Genomic DNA, 20,528 nt, shown 5'->3' on the forward strand with positions numbered 1-20,528 from the left:
GGCAAGGCCGGGGTCCCCGCACCCCCGGGGCCACCGGCCGCCCTTCCCGAGCACTGGGCCCTGCCCCTCGGCCGCCCACGCCATCTCCATTCCACCCAGCAAGGGCGGCCAGCTCGGCCCCCTAGCCAGGAGTAGCCCATCTGCATCTTACATGAAGACAGAGCATTATCCAGAGAATTTAAATTAAAGAGACATGAACATTTTCAATAAATTGGGGCCCAGGTCTTCCTAGAAAGGGGCCGGGCGGGAGGGGGAGGCCGTCGCCACGGAGACCGGGACGGGGGCGCTCAGGCTGCAGCCTCTAGAGAGGTTGGGGAGGACAGGGTGTAATTATCCCCAGGAGGCAGAAGCGGGGAAGGGGAGCAGCCACTTCTTCCCAGAGGAACTAGGAAGGAAGCCGACTGGGGCACCGAGCCCATGACCTTCAGCAGAGCCTGCCTAGGGGAGGTGCCAGGGGGCGCTGCCTGGACTCATTTCTGCCCGCCGGCCAGGGGTCGGAGACTGCGGTCCCGGAGGGGGCACGTCCTGCGCTTGCGCGGTAGGTAGGAGCGGGGGTGGGAAAGTTAACGCGATCGCCAAGGCAACCGGGAGAGCGCAGTCTAGTTTAACGGTCCCGGAGTTAGTACCTACAGGAGGGGGTGTGGGGGGGAGCCCCGCGCATGCGCAATGTGGATTTAGACCGGCGGATCCTCCCGGGCGCTGAGAAAACGAGCCTCAGACGGACCGCTACGCAGGCGCAGAAACTCCTCTCGCCGCCTCCTTAATCGTCTTGCGCAGGCGCCCCAAGCCGCGCTTAAAAAAACCCTCCGCAGAGGCCTCGAGCACCCTTTGCCCCCACTGGCTGCTATTGTCCCGCACACCTTCTCTGGCCTTCCGCGAGGTCGGCCTTTCTTCCGTTCTCCTCACCGAGAGAGCCAGGCGCCGGGAGTGAGACCCCGCCCCTCTCCTGTAGCTCCCTGACCCACCTCTCATCTGTACTCCCTCCCTCTTTGGTTCTGGGAGCCGAAAGGAGCCGAAGCAACGGCGGAAAAAGCCGAAGTTTTCCCTTGTGCTTGAGGCCTTCCCGAAGCGGTGGCGGAAGGGAACGAAAGTCTCCGGAAGGGGCGGAGTGACCCCGTGGAGCCTCCGGAAAGAGCCGAAGATTAGAATCGGGCTTAATCTCTTGAGGGGCCGTGAGCGAGCGCTGGAAACCTTCGGAAAGAGCCGAAGGTCTGGACGGTTAGGATTGTTGGAAGAGACCGACTGCTTGGACAGGGCCAGTGAGGGGTGGGGCGAACCTTCAGAGGAAGCCAGAGGCTGAGACGGTTTGAGCTGTAGGAAAAACCCGAACCTTTAGGAGGGGCTGGCGTAGGGAACGCGAGGGCCCACGGAATCCTCCGAACGTTGAGACACTAGTCTCCGAAAAGTTACCGAAACTTGGGCGGCCTGCAAAATTCTCGCATTGGGTGATTTCGAGGGCAGCCGCCGCCGCCGCCGCCGCCGCCGCCGCCGCCTGCAGACTCCTCGGTCTACGGCCGAGAATAGCCGACTGGCTTCGGAGCCGGGCTCGGGGCGGCTCGAGGGGGGGCGGGGCGGGCGGGACGAGGGGGTGGAGTCGGGGCGGGGCGGGGCTTGGGGGCTTGATTAGGTAGGCGACGGAGTGCCGGCGGGGGCCGGAAGTAGCCGGAGCCAGCGGCGGAAGTAGCCGGAGCGGGCGGGCGGCAAGGCGAGGCGAGAGCTGCACAGGGCCCTACGCGGCCGCCTAAGCATGTCGGACTTCGACGAGTTCGAGCGGCAGCTCAACGAGAACAAACAAGGTGAGGGCGCCGGGGCTGTGGGGTGGCTTCTTGCTTCGCTCCGTGCCCCTCCGCCATTCCTCCCTCTCGTTCCCCTCCCTGGGGCCGCATGATTTAACCCCCCCCATCCGTGCCCGCGCGCCTCGTCCACGTGACCTCCCCTTCTCCCAGCAGAGGGAAGGGGCCGCGGGCAAGGCTCAGGGCGCGTGCGCGCAGGACTATCCCGCGCCCACGTGGTCCCGGCGGAGGCGGCGCGTTGCGTCGCGTTGGCGCGTTGAGAGCACGCCGCATTCTTCTACGTGAGGGTTTTTTGGTTTTTATGTTTTTCTCTTTTATTTGAGAAAGAGATGAATTTAGGTCTCTTAATCCAGTCTTTTTCTTTTGCTGCCTTGGCACTTCCGCTTCCGGTCGGGCGTACTTTTCCTTTCTCCACGCCCCCTTTGTTTCCAAAATGGCGGTGGTGAGGCATTCCCTCCCCCCCCTTTCCTTCACGTGGACTGGCGCTGCAATCTCCCGGTGCTTGCAGATTTCGAGCCTGTTACATATTTTTTCGATTTCTCTGGAGCTTTCCCGCCAGAATATTTCTGTCCCAGCAGCCACACGGCGCCTTATATATAAATGTGTCCGACACCTGTTTGCCCGCCAAAGTCGGGGAAGCCACTGCATTCTTTGTGTCCATCATACACAAATCATGTATGCCTTGGGGTTTTTGGAGGCTGACAATTTCTGAGAGTGTCTTCCATATCCCTGATTTTAGGCAAACCCCAAGTCCTGTATCATTTCAAACTCGGGTACTTAGACGCAATCTCACCGTGGAGGTAAAATAGTCAACAAAATGAGAAAGAGGGAGCTGGCCTAATTGACATTAATGGATTAGTGGATGCAGGTACTCCAAGGTAGGATCTTGTACTATGAATTTGGATCAGAAAGACAGGCTGTGTCGGTGCTGATAAGTTTAGGGATTCAGAGGAAAGGGTTCTTGTAAGACATGCCTACAACCTTCTCTATTTTGGTTTGAGACTGAAGAAGGGCTTAAGTGTCTTGAGGATTGATGCTCAAGCTGCCTTTTGTTCCTGGTTGGAGTTTACAGGACTGGATGAGACATTCAGAATTCTTTGAATTGAAGCTAGAATTGAGAAGAGAGTACCTGAAACAGTGTACGTGGAAAAAGTAATTTTTCTGAGTGCCATTGGTGTGTTTTCTTTGAGTAGTCTACTGCGTAGGAATTGAATGTACCTGAGTTCAGATACCTGCATTTGCTGTTTGTAGATAATGATGCTCTAATACCTTTGTATCTGTCTCCTGTTTGCTGACTATCACTGTATAGTTACTGGGTTTTTGAGATTAGTAACTGTGGTATACATTGATTATAGTTGTAATTAAACTCAGGGCTTACCATGTGTCAAGGCATGGCAATTTGTTAATAACAAACTAATTTTTTTAACCCCCAAGGCAGGGGGAAGACAGTCCTGGCTGTCTTTGAACTCTGAGTAGATCAGGCTGACAGAGATCCACCTGCCTTTGCCTCCCGAGTGCTGGGATTAAAGGCGTACGCCACCACCTCCTGGCTTAAGTAGATTTTTTTTTTTTGTTTTTTTTGTTTTTTTTGTTTTTCGAGACAGGGTTTCTCTGTGTAGCTTTGCGCCTTTCCTGGAACTCACTTTGGAGACCAGGCTGGCCTCGAACTCACAGAGCTCCACCTGGCTCTGCCTCCCGAGTGCTGGGATTAAAGGCGTGCGCCACCACCGCCCGGCTTAAATAGATTTCTTAAATGAGTCATTTGTAACAGGCTTCTGAGGACAAAATTTCTTGTTGATCGGGCAAAAAACTGAGACTCATAAAGTTTTTATTTTTCCTTTAAAAAAGAATAAAGCTCCAGGCATTATTTAGTCGAAAGCTGGAGCTGAGATTAAATGGAGCAGTGCGTACATATAGTATGTGGCTTGGATTACAATAAATGCTTAACTAGCCATATTTGTTACTGTGAAGACAGGTGATCTTTGCTCAGGTAGACCTGGTGTTGGAGTTATAGAATGGTGGGCAAAGTGGATGTCCAGTGTTACTCCTGTAAGACCTCAGGAGACCTGAGTGGTGTAGATGTGACCTTCATTCAAGGAAGAGAAAACTGGATGTTAAAGCTAAGATCCTGCGTTACTTTAGAGCTCTGACTGCAAAGCCAGTTGCACTGTGCTGCGAGTGGAGCTGGTTTAGCTGGCCTTGAAGGCTGTGGTAGATGAGTTGTCGTTCCAGAGTGTCCCTGCTGGTGTTGGAAACAGGGCCTGAGACCTGGCACCGAAGGGTTGACTGTTGGAGCTTTGTACGTAAGACAACTGTAGTATAGTATAGCATTTTGAGCAAATGAAATTCCATTTTCTCAACTGGCCAGCGTCATTATGTGGAAGGCTCTTGCCTTGCTGGAAGAAAATTCTGCCAACTTGTCACCCTGCCTGTGGGTATTTGTCTCTGACCCAGCCTCCCTGTATTTCTCAGCTTCAGCCCATTTCAGCCCCCTAAGTCTACAGGGAGTTTCCCTGTCTCTGCTCTAGGCACCCAGTGTTGTCACTGCTTCCTCTCTGGAGTTCTTTGCTGGTCTTTGAGGCTTAGCTGCAGGAAAGACATTTGAGATTTATTTATAAGTGGTGCCACTTCAGGTGTGGAGCCAGAGCTGCCTGGCGCTGTGCCTATCCCAATATTCCATTGCTTGCCTGTGTCTAATTCTTCATTGATAGGTTTCTTATTTTTTTGCGTGTGTGAATGCAAATAATAAAATCCTTTGTCATTAGTAGTTGTGCCCAGACTCTGAAGTGAGTGTTCTGCCTGATCCTCAATGCAGCCTGGTGTCTAACTTACTGGCATTGCAATTTGAGTTGGGGCTTCATTGTTTCCTAGCTGTTGGGCTTTGAGCAAGTCACGGTCTCCTCATGCCTCAGTTTCCTTTTGTCTGCTATATGAACTTCTAGTTTTTCCAAAGTTTATCCAACAGTGATAATTAAATGCAAGTGAAAGTATCCTGTCTGTGTAGTTTCTGATAGAAGCATCTTGAGATTATGTTTTCTTTCCTGTGTGCTTTTCTCAGTATTTTTTTTTTTTTTTTTTTTTTTTTTTGGTTTTGGTTTTGGTTTTTCGAGACAGGGTTTCTCTGTGTGGCTTTGCGCCTTTCCTGGAACTCGCTTGGTAGCCCAGGCTGGCCTCAAACTCACAGAGATCCGCCTGGCTCTGCCTCCCGAGTGCTGGGATTAAAGGCGTGCGCCACCACCGCCCGGCTGCTTTTCTCAGTATTAGTAGCTAATGGAGTTAAAATAGATTTCAAATTTCGCTACTTCTTGCATCAGAAAAATACATAATAGAAACGTGTGATGAGTTTAAAATCTACTTTGAGATCTTTTTCATTGCTTTTTCCTACTGCTCGTCTTAGAAGTCAGTACTTTTAGGATACACCTGTTACAATTTTCGAATTTGTTTTTGTCACAGGGTCTCCTTTAACTTAGTAGCCTCCAATTCTTTTTATCTTCCTGTCTCAGCCTTCCACATGCTGGGAATATTAATGTGCCTCCTTACTCCTGGCTTTGTGTGTATGTGTTTGTGTAGACTTGATGGTTGAGAAATCAGTGGTACCTTGGAATTAAGGAAGTACATTGAAGTGATCCTGGCTTAGCTTCTACCTTGAAGGGCCAGTCTCCAGAATTGAGGTTATATAGTTGTGTTTCTGTAGGTCCAGCAGGCCTGGAGCTCTGTGTAGACTAGGCTGGCCTCGAAGTCGAAGAGATCCATCCATCTGCCCGCCTTTGCCCTCTTAAGGTTCTGTAGTTTTTCTTGCAAGGCTGTTCTCTGTTAGTAGCCATAGTCTCTGAGGCAAAGAGGCTAAGAAGCAGAATAGATATTAGTGAAGACACAAGTCCTTATTCTGTCTAGCCTATCCTGCCTTTGGCTTTGAGGGAGTGAGGCAGGGAGGGTCTGGTGGTTTTGGATGAGGCTGCTCTGGACCACCAGTTCAAGTACTGGAGAGGCATCTTTTCCTTACTTTCTGTACATTCAGAAAGAAGTCCTCCTTTTCAGAGGGTGCTTGCTCTTACATTATTCACCTGGTTGGGAAGGGATGGAGTTGAGTTTCCTCACTTCTTAGGGTTACTAGATCCTGCCTGGCACCTGACCCTTGGGGCCTTATGGTGGGACTGTGGGTGCCAGCTGGTTGCAGAGGTTTTTCCTGAGGGGTTGCTGAGTTTCTTCAGGAAAACATCATTGGGTCTCTTGATTCCCCAGCCTCTAGCCCTGCCCCTCTCAGGGACGACCCTGGGGTCAGGCCCCTCAGCCCTCGAGGGGGACCAGGAGCCAGCCTCCTCTGTCTTCTCTGGCTCCTCCGCTCCTCTTGAGCATCTTCAGGTATCTTACACCCCGGGGGCATTTCCAGGCCCTGTCCCTTTGGTCCCTTCAGAGTCCTTGGGGACTCGGGTGTGGACCCAGGAAGCCTGTTGTCTCCCCCCGTTAAAGCCCTCCCCTGGGGGGGTGGCCTCCCCGGGTCTTGGCATAGCCACCAGCACGCAGGGTGGGCTGGGCCTGCACTTTCTCTCCACTCATCCCATCTCTTCTCACACTTGCCCCAGAACGGGACAAGGAGAACCGGCATCGGAAGCGTAGCCACAGCCGCTCTCGAAGCCGGGACCGTAAGCGCAGGAGCCGGAGCCGAGATCGGCGTAACCGGGACCAGCGCAGTGCCTCTCGGGACAGGCGAAGGAGAAGGTACTAGAACTCTGGGACCTCTGTCAGAGCCTGGGTCTGTGTGGCTGTTCTCTGTATGGGTGCTGCTTGTTCTGCCTTGAACTTGGTTTTCCCTGTTTCTGGGGTTTGAGTCTCTTGGCAGTACCAGTGGGTTGCTGGGGGCAGTAGTTCCTGGGGATAGGGAATGAGGTTTTTTCTTTTTCCCTTTCTTAGGGTAACCCTGTCCCTGTCTTTGAGGACCCAGTTGTTTTTTCTGGCTCTGATTCTGTTTGGGGTTGTCTTCCCTGCTTCCTAGGAGTTCTAGGGTAGGGTAATAGTTGAAGCCTGGGCTTTAATTTCCAGCTCAGGGCTGTTGGTCTAGTTATTCAGTCATCTTTCCTTCTGGGTTTCCCTCCTTCTCTCTGTTGCTCCTAGGTAAGGAAGTGTGGGATCTCTGAAGAGTCTCCTTCCTTACCTCAGTTTCTCCATAGAATGACATAGCTTCTTCCTGCTCCTTCTCCTTACTTCCTCTTTCCTGGGAGTTGTAGGGTTGGGGGGTGGTTGGCAGGGCCGAGGGGACCTGCATGCTGCCTGTTCTCCTCGGTCCTGCCTCAGTCCTGGGGTTCAGTGACCTTGGGTGGGTATATTGTGTTGGGAAGACGAAGGTCCCCAGTCACTCCTCCCCATACCTTTCCCTCCCACCCCCCAGCAAACCTTTGACCAGAGGCGCTAAAGAGGAACACGGTGGACTGATGTGAGCTTCTCTTCCTGCCCCTTCTGCCCCATGTCCACTCCCCTTCCTCACCTGTGCATCTTGCCTGCCTTGTATCCCCACCCTGGCCCGAGCACTGGGGAGGAGTGTCATCTGCCTGTGTCCCGCCCAGGCCCAGGCCCAGCTCTCCCTCCTGGAGAGAGTGGAGCCTATGTGGGAGGGTGTGGAGGGCTGGGAGGTGCTCCTGGCAGGGTCTTGCAGGCCCAGTGTTGGTCGGACTGAGGTTACCCTGCCCCACTTTCCCTTCCCCCTTCCCCAGTCGTTCTCCCCGCCATGAGAAGAAGAAGAAGGTGCGTAAATACTGGGACGTACCACCACCTGGCTTTGAGCACATCACCCCAATGCAGTACAAGGCCATGCAAGGTAGGCCTCCCCCACTTCCTCACAGGCTATTGTAGAGGTTAAAATTGGGACATCTCTTCCATTAGTTGTGTGTGTGTCCTTGGTGAGACTGAAGGATCTCACCCAAGGGCTTCTGGCACCTGCTCAGAGTAGCCCTGCTGGAGGAGGAATTAAGTCTTCCACACTGGGCCCTTAGGAAACCAGGCTTCTTAGCTTGGGGCCCTGCTGCTGAGTTGGCTTGGCTGATTGAAGAGCTTCTAAATGAAGTGGGCGAGAGGGTGGGTGGGTGAGGTCAGTGTATGCTGAGTGGTCCTGGTTTTAGGGTTGCTCTAATGGGGTTTTACTCTGTTTATACCCATCTTGAAGCTGCGGGTCAGATTCCAGCCACTGCCCTTCTCCCCACCATGACTCCTGATGGTCTGGCTGTGACCCCAACGCCGGTGCCTGTGGTTGGGAGCCAGATGACCAGACAGGCCAGGCGCCTCTACGTGGGCAACATCCCTTTTGGCATCACTGAGGTACTGCCCTCCTCCTACCCCTGCCCTCTCCCCTGTACCCCCACCCTGTTCCTCCCCTCCCTCCATTCCCTTTCCCCAACCTGCACGGGTCAGACTCTGTTCCTGCAAGACCCCCCGGCCCCCTCCCAGACGGACGGATGGAGTTGAGCCAGCCAGGGGCCGGGCTGGGGGTGGCCCCTCCCTCCCTCCTCTTCCCCTCTCCCGTCTCCCTTTCCCCAACCTCCTCCAGCAACCCAGGGATCAAACACACACATAACGTACCTACCTACATATTGTACCTACGTGTTGGAGAGAGACAGAGAGGGAGACTCGACACACATACACACAGACGCACGTCCCTGCAGTTTTTCTGACATGCTCTCCTTTTCTGCCGTCTATCCACATCCTTTTCCCACACATCCCTCCCATGGTCGCTGTTCTTTTATTTTTGATAGCCCTGACCTCCCCCACCTTCCCCTACCGCTCCTCTCCCCCATCCCTCTCCCCACCCCTTCCCGTGGCACTCCCTGAGAATCCCGAGATCAAAGAGTTGTTTCCATTTCTCTTTAAAGTGAAATATTGTGGGGCTGAGATCCCTCGTAGCAACAAAAAGTTTGCTACCATCGTCGAAGGCAAGTAAGGTCCATTCTGACTTTCTCAACCTGCACTTTGCTACATTTGATAAACCAGCCCCCGGACTCCAGGGCCAGGTCCCTCCACATCACTCTTTTCTCCTCCCCTCCCTCCCGCCCTGCCCCTTCCTCCCCTGCTCCTCCGTCCCTCCTGTCCCTGCACTCTGCTCCGTGCTCCGCCTCTCTGGGCTCCCTTCCTGTCTGTCCCTTTGCTTGTCTTTCTCCTCTTGCCTGTTGCTCTTCTTCCTTCCCTGCCTTGTCTGCACCGGGTGTTTCTTCTGTGCCGCCATCCTCGTGCTTTTCTTTTTCTTGCTGTCATGTTCTTCCATCTTCTCTTGAATAACTTCTCCTCCTCCTCCTCCTCGTCCTCCTCATGTTTGGACTCCATGGCTCCCCTCACGCCTGTCCTGTCTGGCCCGTTTGCTCCTGTCTCCTGTTTCCTCCTTCTCCTCCTGCATTTGTTCCTACTATTGACCTCTATACCCTGACCCATATTCCACTGTCCCTTCCCCCCTTCTCCCTCCCCTCATTCCTCTCCCCTTACCCCCAAACCCCTCTGTGTCTCCCTCTCTCACCCTTCCCCTCCTCTCTCCACCTCCCTCCCCGCCCTCCCCTGTCTCCTATTCCCTCTGCAGGAAGCTATGATGGACTTCTTCAACGCCCAGATGCGCTTGGGGGGGTTGACGCAGGCCCCTGGCAACCCAGTCTTGGCTGTGCAGATAAATCAAGACAAGAATTTTGCCTTTTTGGAGGTGAGCTTTCCAGTGATGGGGTGAGGGATAGTGGGGCTGGTCTGTGCTGCCCACTCTGACTGCTTTCTCTGCCACCCGTTTTCCATTTGGCTGCTGTAGGAGCTCTGCAGTCCCCTCCTTCTTAGGCCTTCTGTGTTCTCTCTCGCCTGGGAGGCCTGTTTGGGCCCTGCTTGCTTTGTTGGTTTCTGCAGACTGTTCTGGCCCAGTCCACTCTGTTTAGGCTACACTGGTCTTGAAGAGGACACAATGTGCTTTTTTCTCTTTGCGGCTTAGGCTGAAGCAGTTCACTCCAGATGTTTGTTTCTAAGTCACCTTTGAAGGCAGTTACTCTCCTATTGTCTATGAAGACCTAGCTTTCAACTCTGGGGCCATACTCATAAAACACAGTGGAGGTGCTGGAGTGAGCTAGGCTGCTGAGGTTTTTGAGTGTTCCTTCTCAGTCTGCACTTGCCCATCAGAGTCTACTTTGATTTGTACTGTTGGAGACTTCAGCTTAAATGTCGCTTCATCAGAAAGCCTGGGCTGTCATTGCCACCAACTCAGTTGACCTGACTTCCCATGCTGGCTTCTCTCAGCAGTTGGTCCCTTTCCAGCACTGTCTGTCAGAGCTTAGGACTCTGTGCTTGCTTTCATATCTGTGGGGTGCCAGGATATTTACTTTCTAGAATGGGAGCTTCTAGAAGCAATCTCGTGACTGTTAGCCCATTGGCCAGTCCAGGGTTTGGTGTATGATATTTGTTTATGTTAGCCCATTGGCCAGTCCAGGGTTTGGTGTATGATATTTGTTTATACAAGTGGGAGGAAAGTTACAGTCTTGGGTTCTGGGGGCTGGTCTAATCTAGTCCCTGCCTACCTGTTAATTCTACTGTTATTCTTTCTCCTTCAGTTCCGTTCAGTGGATGAGACGACCCAGGCCATGGCCTTTGATGGCATCATCTTCCAGGGCCAGTCATTGAAGATTCGAAGGCCTCATGACTACCAGCCGCTGCCTGGCATGTCAGAGAACCCTTCTGTTTATGTGCCTGGTGAGTGGGAATTTGTTGGGGTGGGAGGTGGGGGGATTGGATTCACTATTCCCTCCACCCAGATTCCTGTACTTAGCCCAGCTAGAGCTGCTTGGAGATAGTGTGTGTGATTTGGACCCTGTGGATATTCTTCTAGCTTAGCATGCATCCTGGGCCTCTGAGGTGGTGAGCTGTGATCTGGGAATACACGGCCTGTAAATGTCAGCCAGGTCCAGACCAGAGGTGTTGGGAGTGTGGCACTTGCAGTCTGGGCATTGTTTCTGCCTTGGTCCCTTGGTCCTGGAGTTTCAGGCCTTGGTGTGTATGTATGTACCTACAGGTGCATATCAACAGACCTCTGCATGGTCCTGGTGTGTGGTCCTAGGGTGTCAGTGCTCACTGATTCCATGTCTGTCTGGCATGTGTTCTGGGCTATTTCCTCTAGTTGTATTTACTATCACCTCTGATTGGTAGGTCACAATGTGAAACCTGCAGACAGGGTCATTGAGAAAAGTAGATTTTGAATGTTCTGCATTAATCTTTCAGAATTTAAAAGGCCCTGCATGTGTGTCATCCTGCAGGCTGTAGTTTGCTGAGCTAGCACTTGGCAGATGAGGTGAGGTATAAGTGGAGATGTGTAACTTGTTTTTGTCCTGCTGGGCTGTAGGAAGCCATGGTGTTGGGGTTCTGGCTAAGTGAATGAGGCCCAGGTCTGAGGCTGATGGGGACTTTCAGAATTGGGGGTCCTGCTGGCTGATGCTCAGCATTGGAGGATGCCCACTGGGGCCAAGTCCCCCCTTCACTTTAGAGCAGGGAAAAATTGCTGGTAGTGGAGGTCTTGGGGTCAGGGCCCTGACTACCAAATACATTTTCACAGTAAGTTCTGGTGAGGTCAGTGCCTCTTTCCACTCTTTACACATTTAGGTCTAAAACTAACATGCTCTTCAATGTACTGCTTGAAGAAGATTCACTGTGGTACCGAGGATTGAACCCAAGGTCTCTGACGTGAATCCGAGGCCCCTTTAAGTTCTTGAGAGAGGGTCTCACTAAGTTTGCCTAGACAGGCCTGGAGCTTGGGAGCTTCCTGCCCCTAGCTGCTTGAGTAATTGGGATTATTACTGTGCCACTAGGTCCAGCTTGCTCGATAACTGGCTACACCTCTCAGATGAAGCTATAGAACATCTTGTTTCTACCTCTTGCCACTACATTCACTGTTTGAATTGCTCTTTAATTACATAGTAGGCCACCTGCTGGTCTTACTGTGTCGTATACAGGTGCTGCCTGTCCCTGGATCTGCTTTAGCCTTCAGTCGCAAATTATGACTTGGAGTCAGCTGTGGCCTACTGCTTGTGTTTACAAATAAATTTGGCACACAGTCAGGCCTTTTATGTTACCTGTTTTTATTAGTGTTACCATCATTGTGCTAAAAATTGTACTTAGGACCTTTGTACATGTTAAGTAGTCTGCCACTGGACGATATCCTCGACCTTTTTACTAGTGTTTTGAGGCAGAGTCTTGAGGGAGGTCTTTCTGCATCAGCCTCCTGCGTAGTTGGGATTACAGTCTTGTACCAGGAGGCCTGGCTGTAGAGTTTTTTGGTATATGGTATAACTGTACCGCAGACTGGTCTCCCAATTCCACTCCTTGCCTCCTCGCCTCCAGTGTTGGGATCACAAGTATGTGCCACACGACACCTGCCTCTGTTAAGTGTTAATCACAGTTTGATATGACATCCTCTGTAGAAGGTGGATGTCATTTCACAGAGGAGGAAAGCCGGGAATGGTGGTGAATTTTTTTGTTCATGGTCATTAAATTCATAGGTATCCTGGGCTGCACAGGTTGGCCCTGGAGTCTATGCTCAGCTTTTCTCTGTCCTCTTGTGTTAACCTTTGTGCAGTAACGTGTAAGTGCAGGCACAGGTGCTTTGGGTCATGCTGCTAAGTGGCAAGCCTCTTCCACAGGGAGTCTGCTGTGATTAAACGATAGTCTTTGGGAGGTGCCTACCTGAAGAGGTTTGGCTTTCCAGCTCTGCCTGTGATTTGGCACCTCATTACCACTTTGGAGAAGGCAGCAGCAAGTGGAATTCTGCCTTTATGTCCCCTATCTTCTGAATTTCCAAAGGAGGAAAACAAATGTCACTACATAGACTAAAGAAGAAAACATGTGATGAAATCTAATAGATACCTTGATCATTGGGTTAAAAAACAATTTGTAAATTGGAAGGCTGACATCCTCTCTAGTGAGAGTGTGCGCTGGTAACTTTATATTGCTATCACCTGGAGTGGAAGCCTGAGCTGCATTTCCACAGAAGTGAACCTCCTCTTAGTCACCAGTGTTGGCACCTTGTGTCCCTGGAATTAAGTGGTTCAGTGTGCTTGTGTATGTCCCTTTGTGTAGTGTGGTGTTCTCCCTGTTTCTGTGGGTGTAGACAGCAAAGAATTGAACTCAGGGCACCTAGCTTTGGTCTTGCCTTGGGCTGCCTTGGAGATACGGCACAATGATTACCAGATTGGTCTTGGGGTCCAGCTGCTGCCATGACCTGCCTTACTGCTTACTTGTCAGAGCGTGATGAAGAGCCAAGCTACTGAGCTGCCTTTGAAAGGCACCTTTTCCTACCCTTAGGACTTTACTCCTTTTGAATTAGACCTGGGAATTTTGATGAGATAGATTTAGTTTTTTTTTTAAGTTTCATTTCATGTGTATGAGTGTTTCTACCTACATATGTCTGTGTACCGTATGCATGCCTGGTGCCCAAGGAGGTCAGAAGAGTGAGTCGGATCCCTAGAACAGGAGTTATGGATGGTTGTGAGCCATCATGCGGGTGCTGGTAAACCGAACCTGCGTCCATTGCAAGAACAAGAAGTTCTTAACTGTTGAGCCATCTCTCCAGCTCCAGATGGTAGGTTTTTAAAGTAGTTGTTCCTGGCCAATGGCAGCGCTGGATATGCCCTGGTTCTCAATGCTTCTGCCTGTCATGGTGGCACTTGAAGTAGGTCTGTTGTGGTCTGTATGACTCTACTACTGGGTTACAGCTCTGGTGGTTAGAAGTATCTGGGTTGATGCCTGCAGTTCTCTGGAGCTAAAGTGTTATAATGGGGCAAATGATAGCCTGGAAGATGGATAGGGCACAGTGGCTGAGGTTCTAGGGTATGTCCATTTAATATCTTACCCTCTCATAGATTGGGATGGACTGCTGAACTTAGTTGGGGGAGGGCAGAAAACGGGGAGGCTACATAGTGGGACTTTTGAACTGAGGAGTCAGGCTGGATTGATGCTGGGGCCTGATGACGGCTCTGAGAATTAAGTGGTAATATTGGTGAGGCTTGCATGGTGCCTCACAGAACTGTCAGGCCAGCACTTAATCCACATGGCCCAGAGTTGAGTAGAGCAGGCAAGTAAAACTCCCTCAGCTGATAGCACCGTGTAGGTTATATTGGATCTTTAATGGATCCTGAACACAGCTTCCCAGAGTTGGCCACTAGTCACCACTGAAGTGGCAGCTAGCACTGAGGCCTGTTGTGTGATTTTCAGCAGCCTCTCAGCTCCTTGTCACACTGCCTTGGAAACAGGCCACCCCTGCAGGACCCTGAAGGCAAAGGACTGAGCATCTGAGTGAGAGTTCCGAGTGGTTGTCAGATCTTAGGACATCTTTCACGTTCAGTTGTTGGTGTTCTATGCTCGTGTACTTGTCAGAATGTGGGGGTGTATGGTGTAGGAAGTACATGTATAGTGTGGTTTCCTCTCTCCCACCTTTATTGATAGGTATCTTAGTTAGGATAGGACTTGTGAAGGGGCTTACTGTATACTTTTTTTTGAGACTGAGCCTCCTGCCTTAGCCTTCTAAGTGTTGAAAGACAAGCGTGGGGGGTGGGTCGGGGATTTAGCTCAGTAGTAGAAGGCCCTGGGTTTGGTCCTCAGCTCCTAAAAAAAAACAAAGAGAGAAAGACAAGCGTGTATGTCACCACTCCCCGTTTCTCCTTGGACGTTGGGAAATAAATGACTGTATACTGGAGTTGAAGTCTTTATACATTCTGTCTTTAGGAGTTGTGTCCACTGTAGTCCCAGACTCGGCCCACAAACTGTTCATCGGGGGCTTGCCCAACTACCTGAATGATGACCAGGTAAGTCCTCTGCTCCCTTGCTAGCCACCCCTCTCAGTCTGACCAAACCCTGATGGATTGTTGGCCTCCTGCAGGTGAAAGAACTGCTGACGTCCTTTGGGCCCCTGAAGGCCTTCAACCTGGTCAAGGACAGTGCCACAGGGCTCTCCAAGGGCTATGCCTTCTGTGAGTACGTGGACATCAACGTTACAGATCAGGTGAGCCCTGAGCGCTAGCTGCTTGCTCCATTTGCCCTTCTTAACTTGGCTTTGTTTCTAAGCCTAGGTCTCTTCTCCTCAGGCTAGGGTGGGAGGTGGTTAGTCTGAAGCAAGGGCTTGTGGGGACTCACTCCTTTTCCCTTGGTTTTGCCTCTTTCCAAACTAAACGCCCTTTGCCGCCTTCCACTCTTTCGCCATCAATGCCTGGTTCTTTGGGGGAAGTGCTGGGTCCCCTGGTTGCTGACCTGTGCCTCTCCCGCACCCCTTCCACCCTTCGTCCTCTGACCATAGGCCATTGCGGGGCTGAATGGGATGCAGCTAGGGGACAAGAAGCTGCTTGTCCAGAGGGCGAGTGTAGGAGCCAAGAATGCCACGCTGGTGAGCCTCCCGGCACGTCATCTTCCATTGGCTAGAGGGACCCTGGGGGTGGGAAGGGTTGGATGGGAAGGTTTTCTTAAGTTCGGTCCCAGTTTTCATGGGAGGGGATTTGGGCAGTGGGTTCATAAGTGTTTAAGTAGAGGAATGGTCCCCCCTAGTTGGGTGTGAGAGGCACAGGCTTGAATGGAGGGAGGCTAGTCTGAGCCATTTTGTGACTTTTCTGTTCTCCCTGACCCCACAGAGTACTATCAATCAGACACCTGTGACCCTTCAAGTGCCCGGCCTGATGAGCTCTCAGGTGCAAATGGGCGGTCACCCGACTGAGGTCCTGTGCCTCATGAACATGGTGCTGCCCGAGGAGCTGCTGGACGATGAGGAGTATGAGGAGATTGTAGAGGACGTACGAGATGAGTGCAGCAAGTATGGGCTGGTCAAGTCCATTGAGATTCCCCGGCCCGTGGACGGCGTCGAGGTGCCTGGCTGTGGAAAGGTCAGGGTGCTTTCTTTGTTTTGTGTGCCACCCTTACCACCCTCTGCATCTCTCAGTATCCCTCCAGTTCTGGCCAAGAGTGATGCAGGGGCTCCAGAGAGGATCAAAGCTTTCTGGGAGCTTGGGGCCTATAGCAAGAATTTGGTCTCACCCTATCTATTTTTTCTGTTCCTTATGGGATACTTTTGCAAGTGGCTTTGCCTTCCTTGTAGATGAAGAGAAAGATGCCATATACAGTCATTACTTACATGTCTCAGGTGCCAGGTACTCCCTGAAGCTATGTCTGTTCTTGTCAGTGGCTCCAGAACCCCTTCATAGAATGTGGCACAAATGTGACAAGCCACACAGCTAGGCATCACATGTCTGTGGTCTTGATTTCAGAGGCCACGGAGTTAACACCTCTGCACTGTGCTAGGTTTAGATAAGCTTTGCATGTCTGCCTGGAAGGTGCTGCTGAGGGTTGGCGGTATTCTTACTCTGCTATATTTGGTTGTGAACAGAGAGCTCTTGACCACAAACAGCTGGGTACACTGTTTTGTTGGGCAGTAGCAGGAAGGCTGGGAATCAAAGTTGTCTGATTCCTTAATTTTCTTTCTGGTACTGGAGATGGGGTCCAGGGCCTTTCCTATACTAGCTAGGTGAGTGCTTTACTACTGAGTCACATCCACAGACCCAGGTTCTGGTTTTAGATAGGTAGGTACTAGTTGAAAGGTGGAAGTGAGTTTCAGTGAGGTGAGGTTATCTTGCTAGGCAAGTCTGTCCTAAGCGGATGGACAGAAAGAGACTTCAGGTAGTATTGCTGTGTGTATGGTTGATGGTGGGTATATTCAAGGTAGGAACTCCCCCCCCCCCCCCCCCCCCGCCCCCAAAGACAGGGTTTCTCTGTAGCCTTGGCTTTCCTGGAACTCTCTCTGTAGACCAAGCTGGCCCCAAACTCAGAGATCTGCCTGCCTCTGCCTCCTGAGTGCTGGGATTAAAGGCCTGTGCTACCACCGCCAGACCAAAAGTAGGGACTTGCTATGTCCCTGTAGAGCTGATTGCTGTATGGCAGGCAGGTGTGAATGGGTGAGAGGCCAGGATGTTCAGCCTTGGTGTGGTCAAAAGGAGCATGAGTAGGGTTGTGAGAGAGAGCCAACTTTGCAGGAAGGACTGGGGAGAGGGCCTTATGAACTTGAGGAAGAAGCCTAGGGCTTTTCCCTAGAGGAGAGAGAAAGGCTGATGTGATGCCTACTAGTTTGGTAAATGTATGGAGAGGGCCCAGGCATGAGTCAGGTGATCTATGAAATATCTCGTATTAACCTGAGAGATGCTGATCTGCTTTAAAGTATGTTCCTGTGCAGGAGGATTGATGTGTTTTATAGTGAAGGACATACTGCATACAGTCCTGTAAAGTGTTATCATCTAGTGATAAATAGTTGTTTGTATCTCCCATAAAATTTGAAGTGGTGAAATTGCTCAATGACATTCAGAAACCATTGGTGTCCATGAGTGGTGTGGTGTTGGCTGTAATAGGGGATGAAAGAAATGGATGGGTTTGGGAGGCTTGAGCCTTTAACTGTCCATATCTTGGTGATTGGTATGGGTTTGTGGAGATGGAGAGGGAGAAAGGCCCAAGAGACTAAGAGTGTCAGGTGAGGTGGAGGGCAACAACAGACTGGGCCAGCCACCTTTGAGGTCACTTACATTGAGACCCTAATAGAGACTGCTAGGAAGCAGTTAGCTGGACAGATGGGGACTCCAAGAGGGTGGGGGTTGATAGAAGCAAGTGTGCGAATTCCTAAGGGGAGGCTGGGCAGGTTCCAAATGTACCTTGTGAATACAGCAGAGGTGTGCAGGGTGGGCTGGGGGTACAGGAGTCAGGAGGAAGATGACCTCCTCCCTGCTTTCTGTGTCACCATTTGTATCTTATGGAAGCCTGACTTAAGTGGGATCGAGTAAATACAGGAGAAGGGGTGAATGGAGAGATTGGCTTCTTGAGCAGCTGCCTTTTTTTTTTTTAAATGGATTTTTCATATTTGAGACAGGGTTTTGCTATGTTGCCTAGGCTGGCTGGCATCGAACTCTCAGGCTTTGGCACTAGAAGCATACACTACCATATCCACCTTATTTTTGTTGTTTATGGGTCTTTTAAAAATACCTAAGAGAGGATCTAGGTGGTGATGGCACATGAGGCAGAGGCAGGTGGATCTCTGTGAGTTCGAGGCTAGCCTGGTCTACAGAGTGAGTTCCAGGACAGCCCTAGCTACACAGAGAAACCCTGTCTCAAAAAAAAAAAAAAAAAAAAAAGGAAAGAAAATAAGAGGCTAATGTGGCTATTTTTAGTATTTATCACCCAGGTCTTATCAATATTTCTGGGAGTGGCTTTGTTTCTGCTCTGAGATCGGGTCTTGGGTAGCCCAGGCTGGCCTTGGGCCTGTGATCCTGCCTTAGCCTCCCTGGTGCTGGGATAGCAGGTGTGTATCCTTACTCCTGGCTTATACAGTGCTTAAAGCATGTCTCAGAGTTCATGTTAGAAATCTAGCTATATTTCTCAATTGTTGACATTTTTGAATAGGTAAGTGTTTTGGGGTTTGGCCATCTATAGGTAGGTGCTACATCCTCTTTGTGACAACAAACATTGCTCATTATCTCCTGGGGACATGTTCTGTCCCCAGTTGAGATCCAGTCTTGTGACCTCAGTTTAAAAAACCCCCAAAGAATGCTGTTAGTACAGCAAAACAGCCTTCATTCATTTCTTGGTGTCTAATCTACCCAAGTTTTGTTCTGTCTCTGGAATGTCTTGTTTCAGTAAGGTCCAAACCCCAAATTTGGTTGCTGTTTGTTTGTTTTAAACAGACCCCCCCCCCCCCCCCCCAGGGTTTCTCTGTAGCTTTGGAGCCTGTCTTGGAACTTGCTCTATAGCCCAGGCTGGCCTTGAACTCACAGAGATCCGCCTGCCTCTGCCTCCTGAGTCCTGGGATTAAAGGCGTGCACTACTATGCCCGGCTTCTTTTAAACAGATTTTTAACTCACCCACTTTTGTATTTGTGCAAACATGGGACAACTTTCAGGAGAGAAGTCAGGTCTTTCCGAAAGTGGTTGAGGGGCTTGAACTCAGGATGTCAGAGTTGTATAGCAAGCTTTTGGCCCCGCAGTTTCTCCTATCAGTTTTATCTTGTATCCCCACTCTGTCTCCCTTCAAAGTCAAGCTGGTTGTTTGTTGAAGTAGGGCAGTAGTTGTTGGGTCTTCCATGTTAGAGTAGCTTCCTGTATTCATGTCCTGTAAGCAGGTAGGACAAGATTAGTGGCATGAATAGATGAAGGTTCAAGTGCTTTAATTCAGTTTGGACTTGGAACCTAATTTCTGAGCTTTCCTTATCCACTGTGTGGGACAGCGTGGCTGTTACCAGGCTTGGGGAGCACCCTGTGGAATGCCTGATAGAGAAGTGACCCTTCTCCTCTGGGATCTTGCCTCTGGCCACCTGCCCAGTGTACCCAGGTGACTCAGGCCTGCCTGTTTTTCTCCATTCCTGTGATGTCTCTGTTCTTTGCTGTCCTGGGTTCAGAGAATGTTTGGGTGAACATCCTCTAACTGAACTGAAGGTCTTTTCACAGTGGTGAAGTGTTCTCTCATTTCCTGTGCTGATTCTGGACTTATGCTGACTAGTTGCTGGGAGCCAGCCTTGTTCACAGATCTGCCTCTTCTTCCTACAGATCTTTGTGGAGTTCACCTCTGTGTTTGACTGCCAGAAAGCCATGCAGGGCCTAACCGGCCGCAAGTTCGCCAACAGAGTGGTGGTCACAAAATACTGTGACCCTGACTCTTACCACCGCCGGGACTTCTGGTAGAGGTGGCTGGGGGAGGGTGGGGGCAGGGCCGGCTGGGGACTTTCCCCCACCTGTCCCCCCCTCCTTTCTCCCCTCTCTGAAGATGATGGGCAGAGGAGTGACAGCCGAATGACAGCCGGCAGCAACTGGAATGGCAGCAATTAAGGGGGGCGGGGGGCGGGGGGCTAGGGCAGGAAGGGGACTGGGCAAGTGCACACAGGCCCACACAGACACATGCACCCACACAGACACAGAGGGAAGGGGCTGGGATGGGACTGTGTGCACAGCAGGGCGGGTAGGACCCCCACAGCCCCGTCCCAAACGCCTCCTCTTATCCCTTACACCCTTTCCTCCTCCCTTTCCCCACGGTAGGAACATAGCGTGTTTATATTTTATGGCCAAACTATTTTGAATTTTGTTGTCTGGCCCTCAGTGCCCTGCCCTCCCTTTGCAGGACCACAGCTCCCGTCCTCTGGCTTCTGGTCCTCCCTGTTCTCCACCCTGGTTTCTTAAGTAGTTGGTTCTTCTCTTTAGTCTTATCCTGACCCTCAACCCGTGGTCTCCGTCCCGCTCCTCCTCTCTGTGGCAGTTTCATATTTGCTAATACGAATTTGCTCATTAAACATTTTGTTGTATTTTACTTTATGGAGCCCCTTCTGTGTCCAGTGTGTCCGCCCTTCTCTTTCGGTCGTGGGTGTGGAGGGTGGTACCGAAGGAGGGAGGCTGGCCTGAGTACCTTGTGGGCGCCCAGCGTGCAGGGCTCGGGTGGTAGCTCGGATGCTTCCCGCGTCTTTACAGCTGAGTGTGTTGATGCGGAAGTGACGTAAGGGTGCACAGACGCAGTCCCGTGCGCCGGAAGTGATGCCGGGAGGGTTTGGTCGCGGAAGTAGAGGCTGCCGGGCGAGGTGCAGAGGGCGGGGCGCGCGGGGTCACTTCCGCTTCCGGTCCGTCGCCACCTTCGGTTGCTTCCCGTCCGCTCGGCGGCTCCCCTCCCCCCGCCCGGCTCTCCGCGCCCCTCCCGGGCGCCGGGGCGGCGGGGCCGTCGCCGTGCGGCCCTCCGTGCGTC

The 20,528-nt window shown here is 51.5% G+C and overlaps 2 protein-coding genes and 1 long non-coding RNA gene across 5 annotated transcripts; 1 reads left to right on the top strand and 2 right to left on the bottom strand.

The window, feature by feature from the left end:
• Positions 1-163: 163 nt before the first annotated feature.
• On the bottom strand, positions 164-1,749 carry LOC131901328 (uncharacterized). The gene is made up of 3 exons (XM_059252515.1): positions 1,637-1,749; positions 1,411-1,555; positions 164-1,311 (listed from the first exon to the last, which is right to left on the bottom strand). The coding sequence occupies exons 1-3, from the start codon at positions 1,747-1,749 to the stop codon at positions 727-729; spliced, it is 843 nt and encodes a 280-aa protein (XP_059108498.1). The 3' UTR covers positions 164-726.
• U2af2 (U2 small nuclear RNA auxiliary factor 2) lies at positions 1,613-20,102 on the top strand. Of its 2 annotated transcripts, none has more exons than XM_059252568.1 (12): positions 1,613-1,796; positions 6,377-6,512; positions 7,180-7,224; positions 7,502-7,605; positions 7,951-8,102; positions 9,349-9,465; positions 10,352-10,490; positions 14,511-14,590; positions 14,665-14,787; positions 15,079-15,177; positions 15,407-15,655; positions 19,349-20,102. In XM_059252568.1, exons 1-12 carry the CDS (start codon positions 1,748-1,750, stop codon positions 19,481-19,483), a joined length of 1,428 nt encoding a protein of 475 aa, XP_059108551.1. In that variant the 5' UTR covers positions 1,613-1,747; the 3' UTR covers positions 19,484-20,102. The 2 variants fall into 2 exon arrangements, with proteins under 2 accessions (XP_059108551.1, XP_059108552.1); XM_059252569.1 differs by having other exon boundaries at positions 15,079-15,165.
• On the bottom strand, positions 13,915-20,528 carry LOC131901387 (uncharacterized). 2 transcript variants are annotated; one of them, XR_009376511.1, is made up of 3 exons: positions 20,199-20,528; positions 18,668-18,914; positions 13,915-14,390 (listed from the first exon to the last, which is right to left on the bottom strand). It is a non-coding gene; the product is annotated as an uncharacterized LOC131901387 (long non-coding RNA). The 2 variants fall into 2 exon arrangements; XR_009376512.1 differs by having other exon boundaries at positions 20,104-20,528.

The sequence above is a fragment of the Peromyscus eremicus genome, unplaced genomic scaffold (assembly GCF_949786415.1).
Source record: "Peromyscus eremicus unplaced genomic scaffold, PerEre_H2_v1 PerEre#2#unplaced_72, whole genome shotgun sequence".
In the NCBI taxonomy this organism is placed as follows: Eukaryota; Metazoa; Chordata; class Mammalia; order Rodentia; family Cricetidae; genus Peromyscus; species Peromyscus eremicus.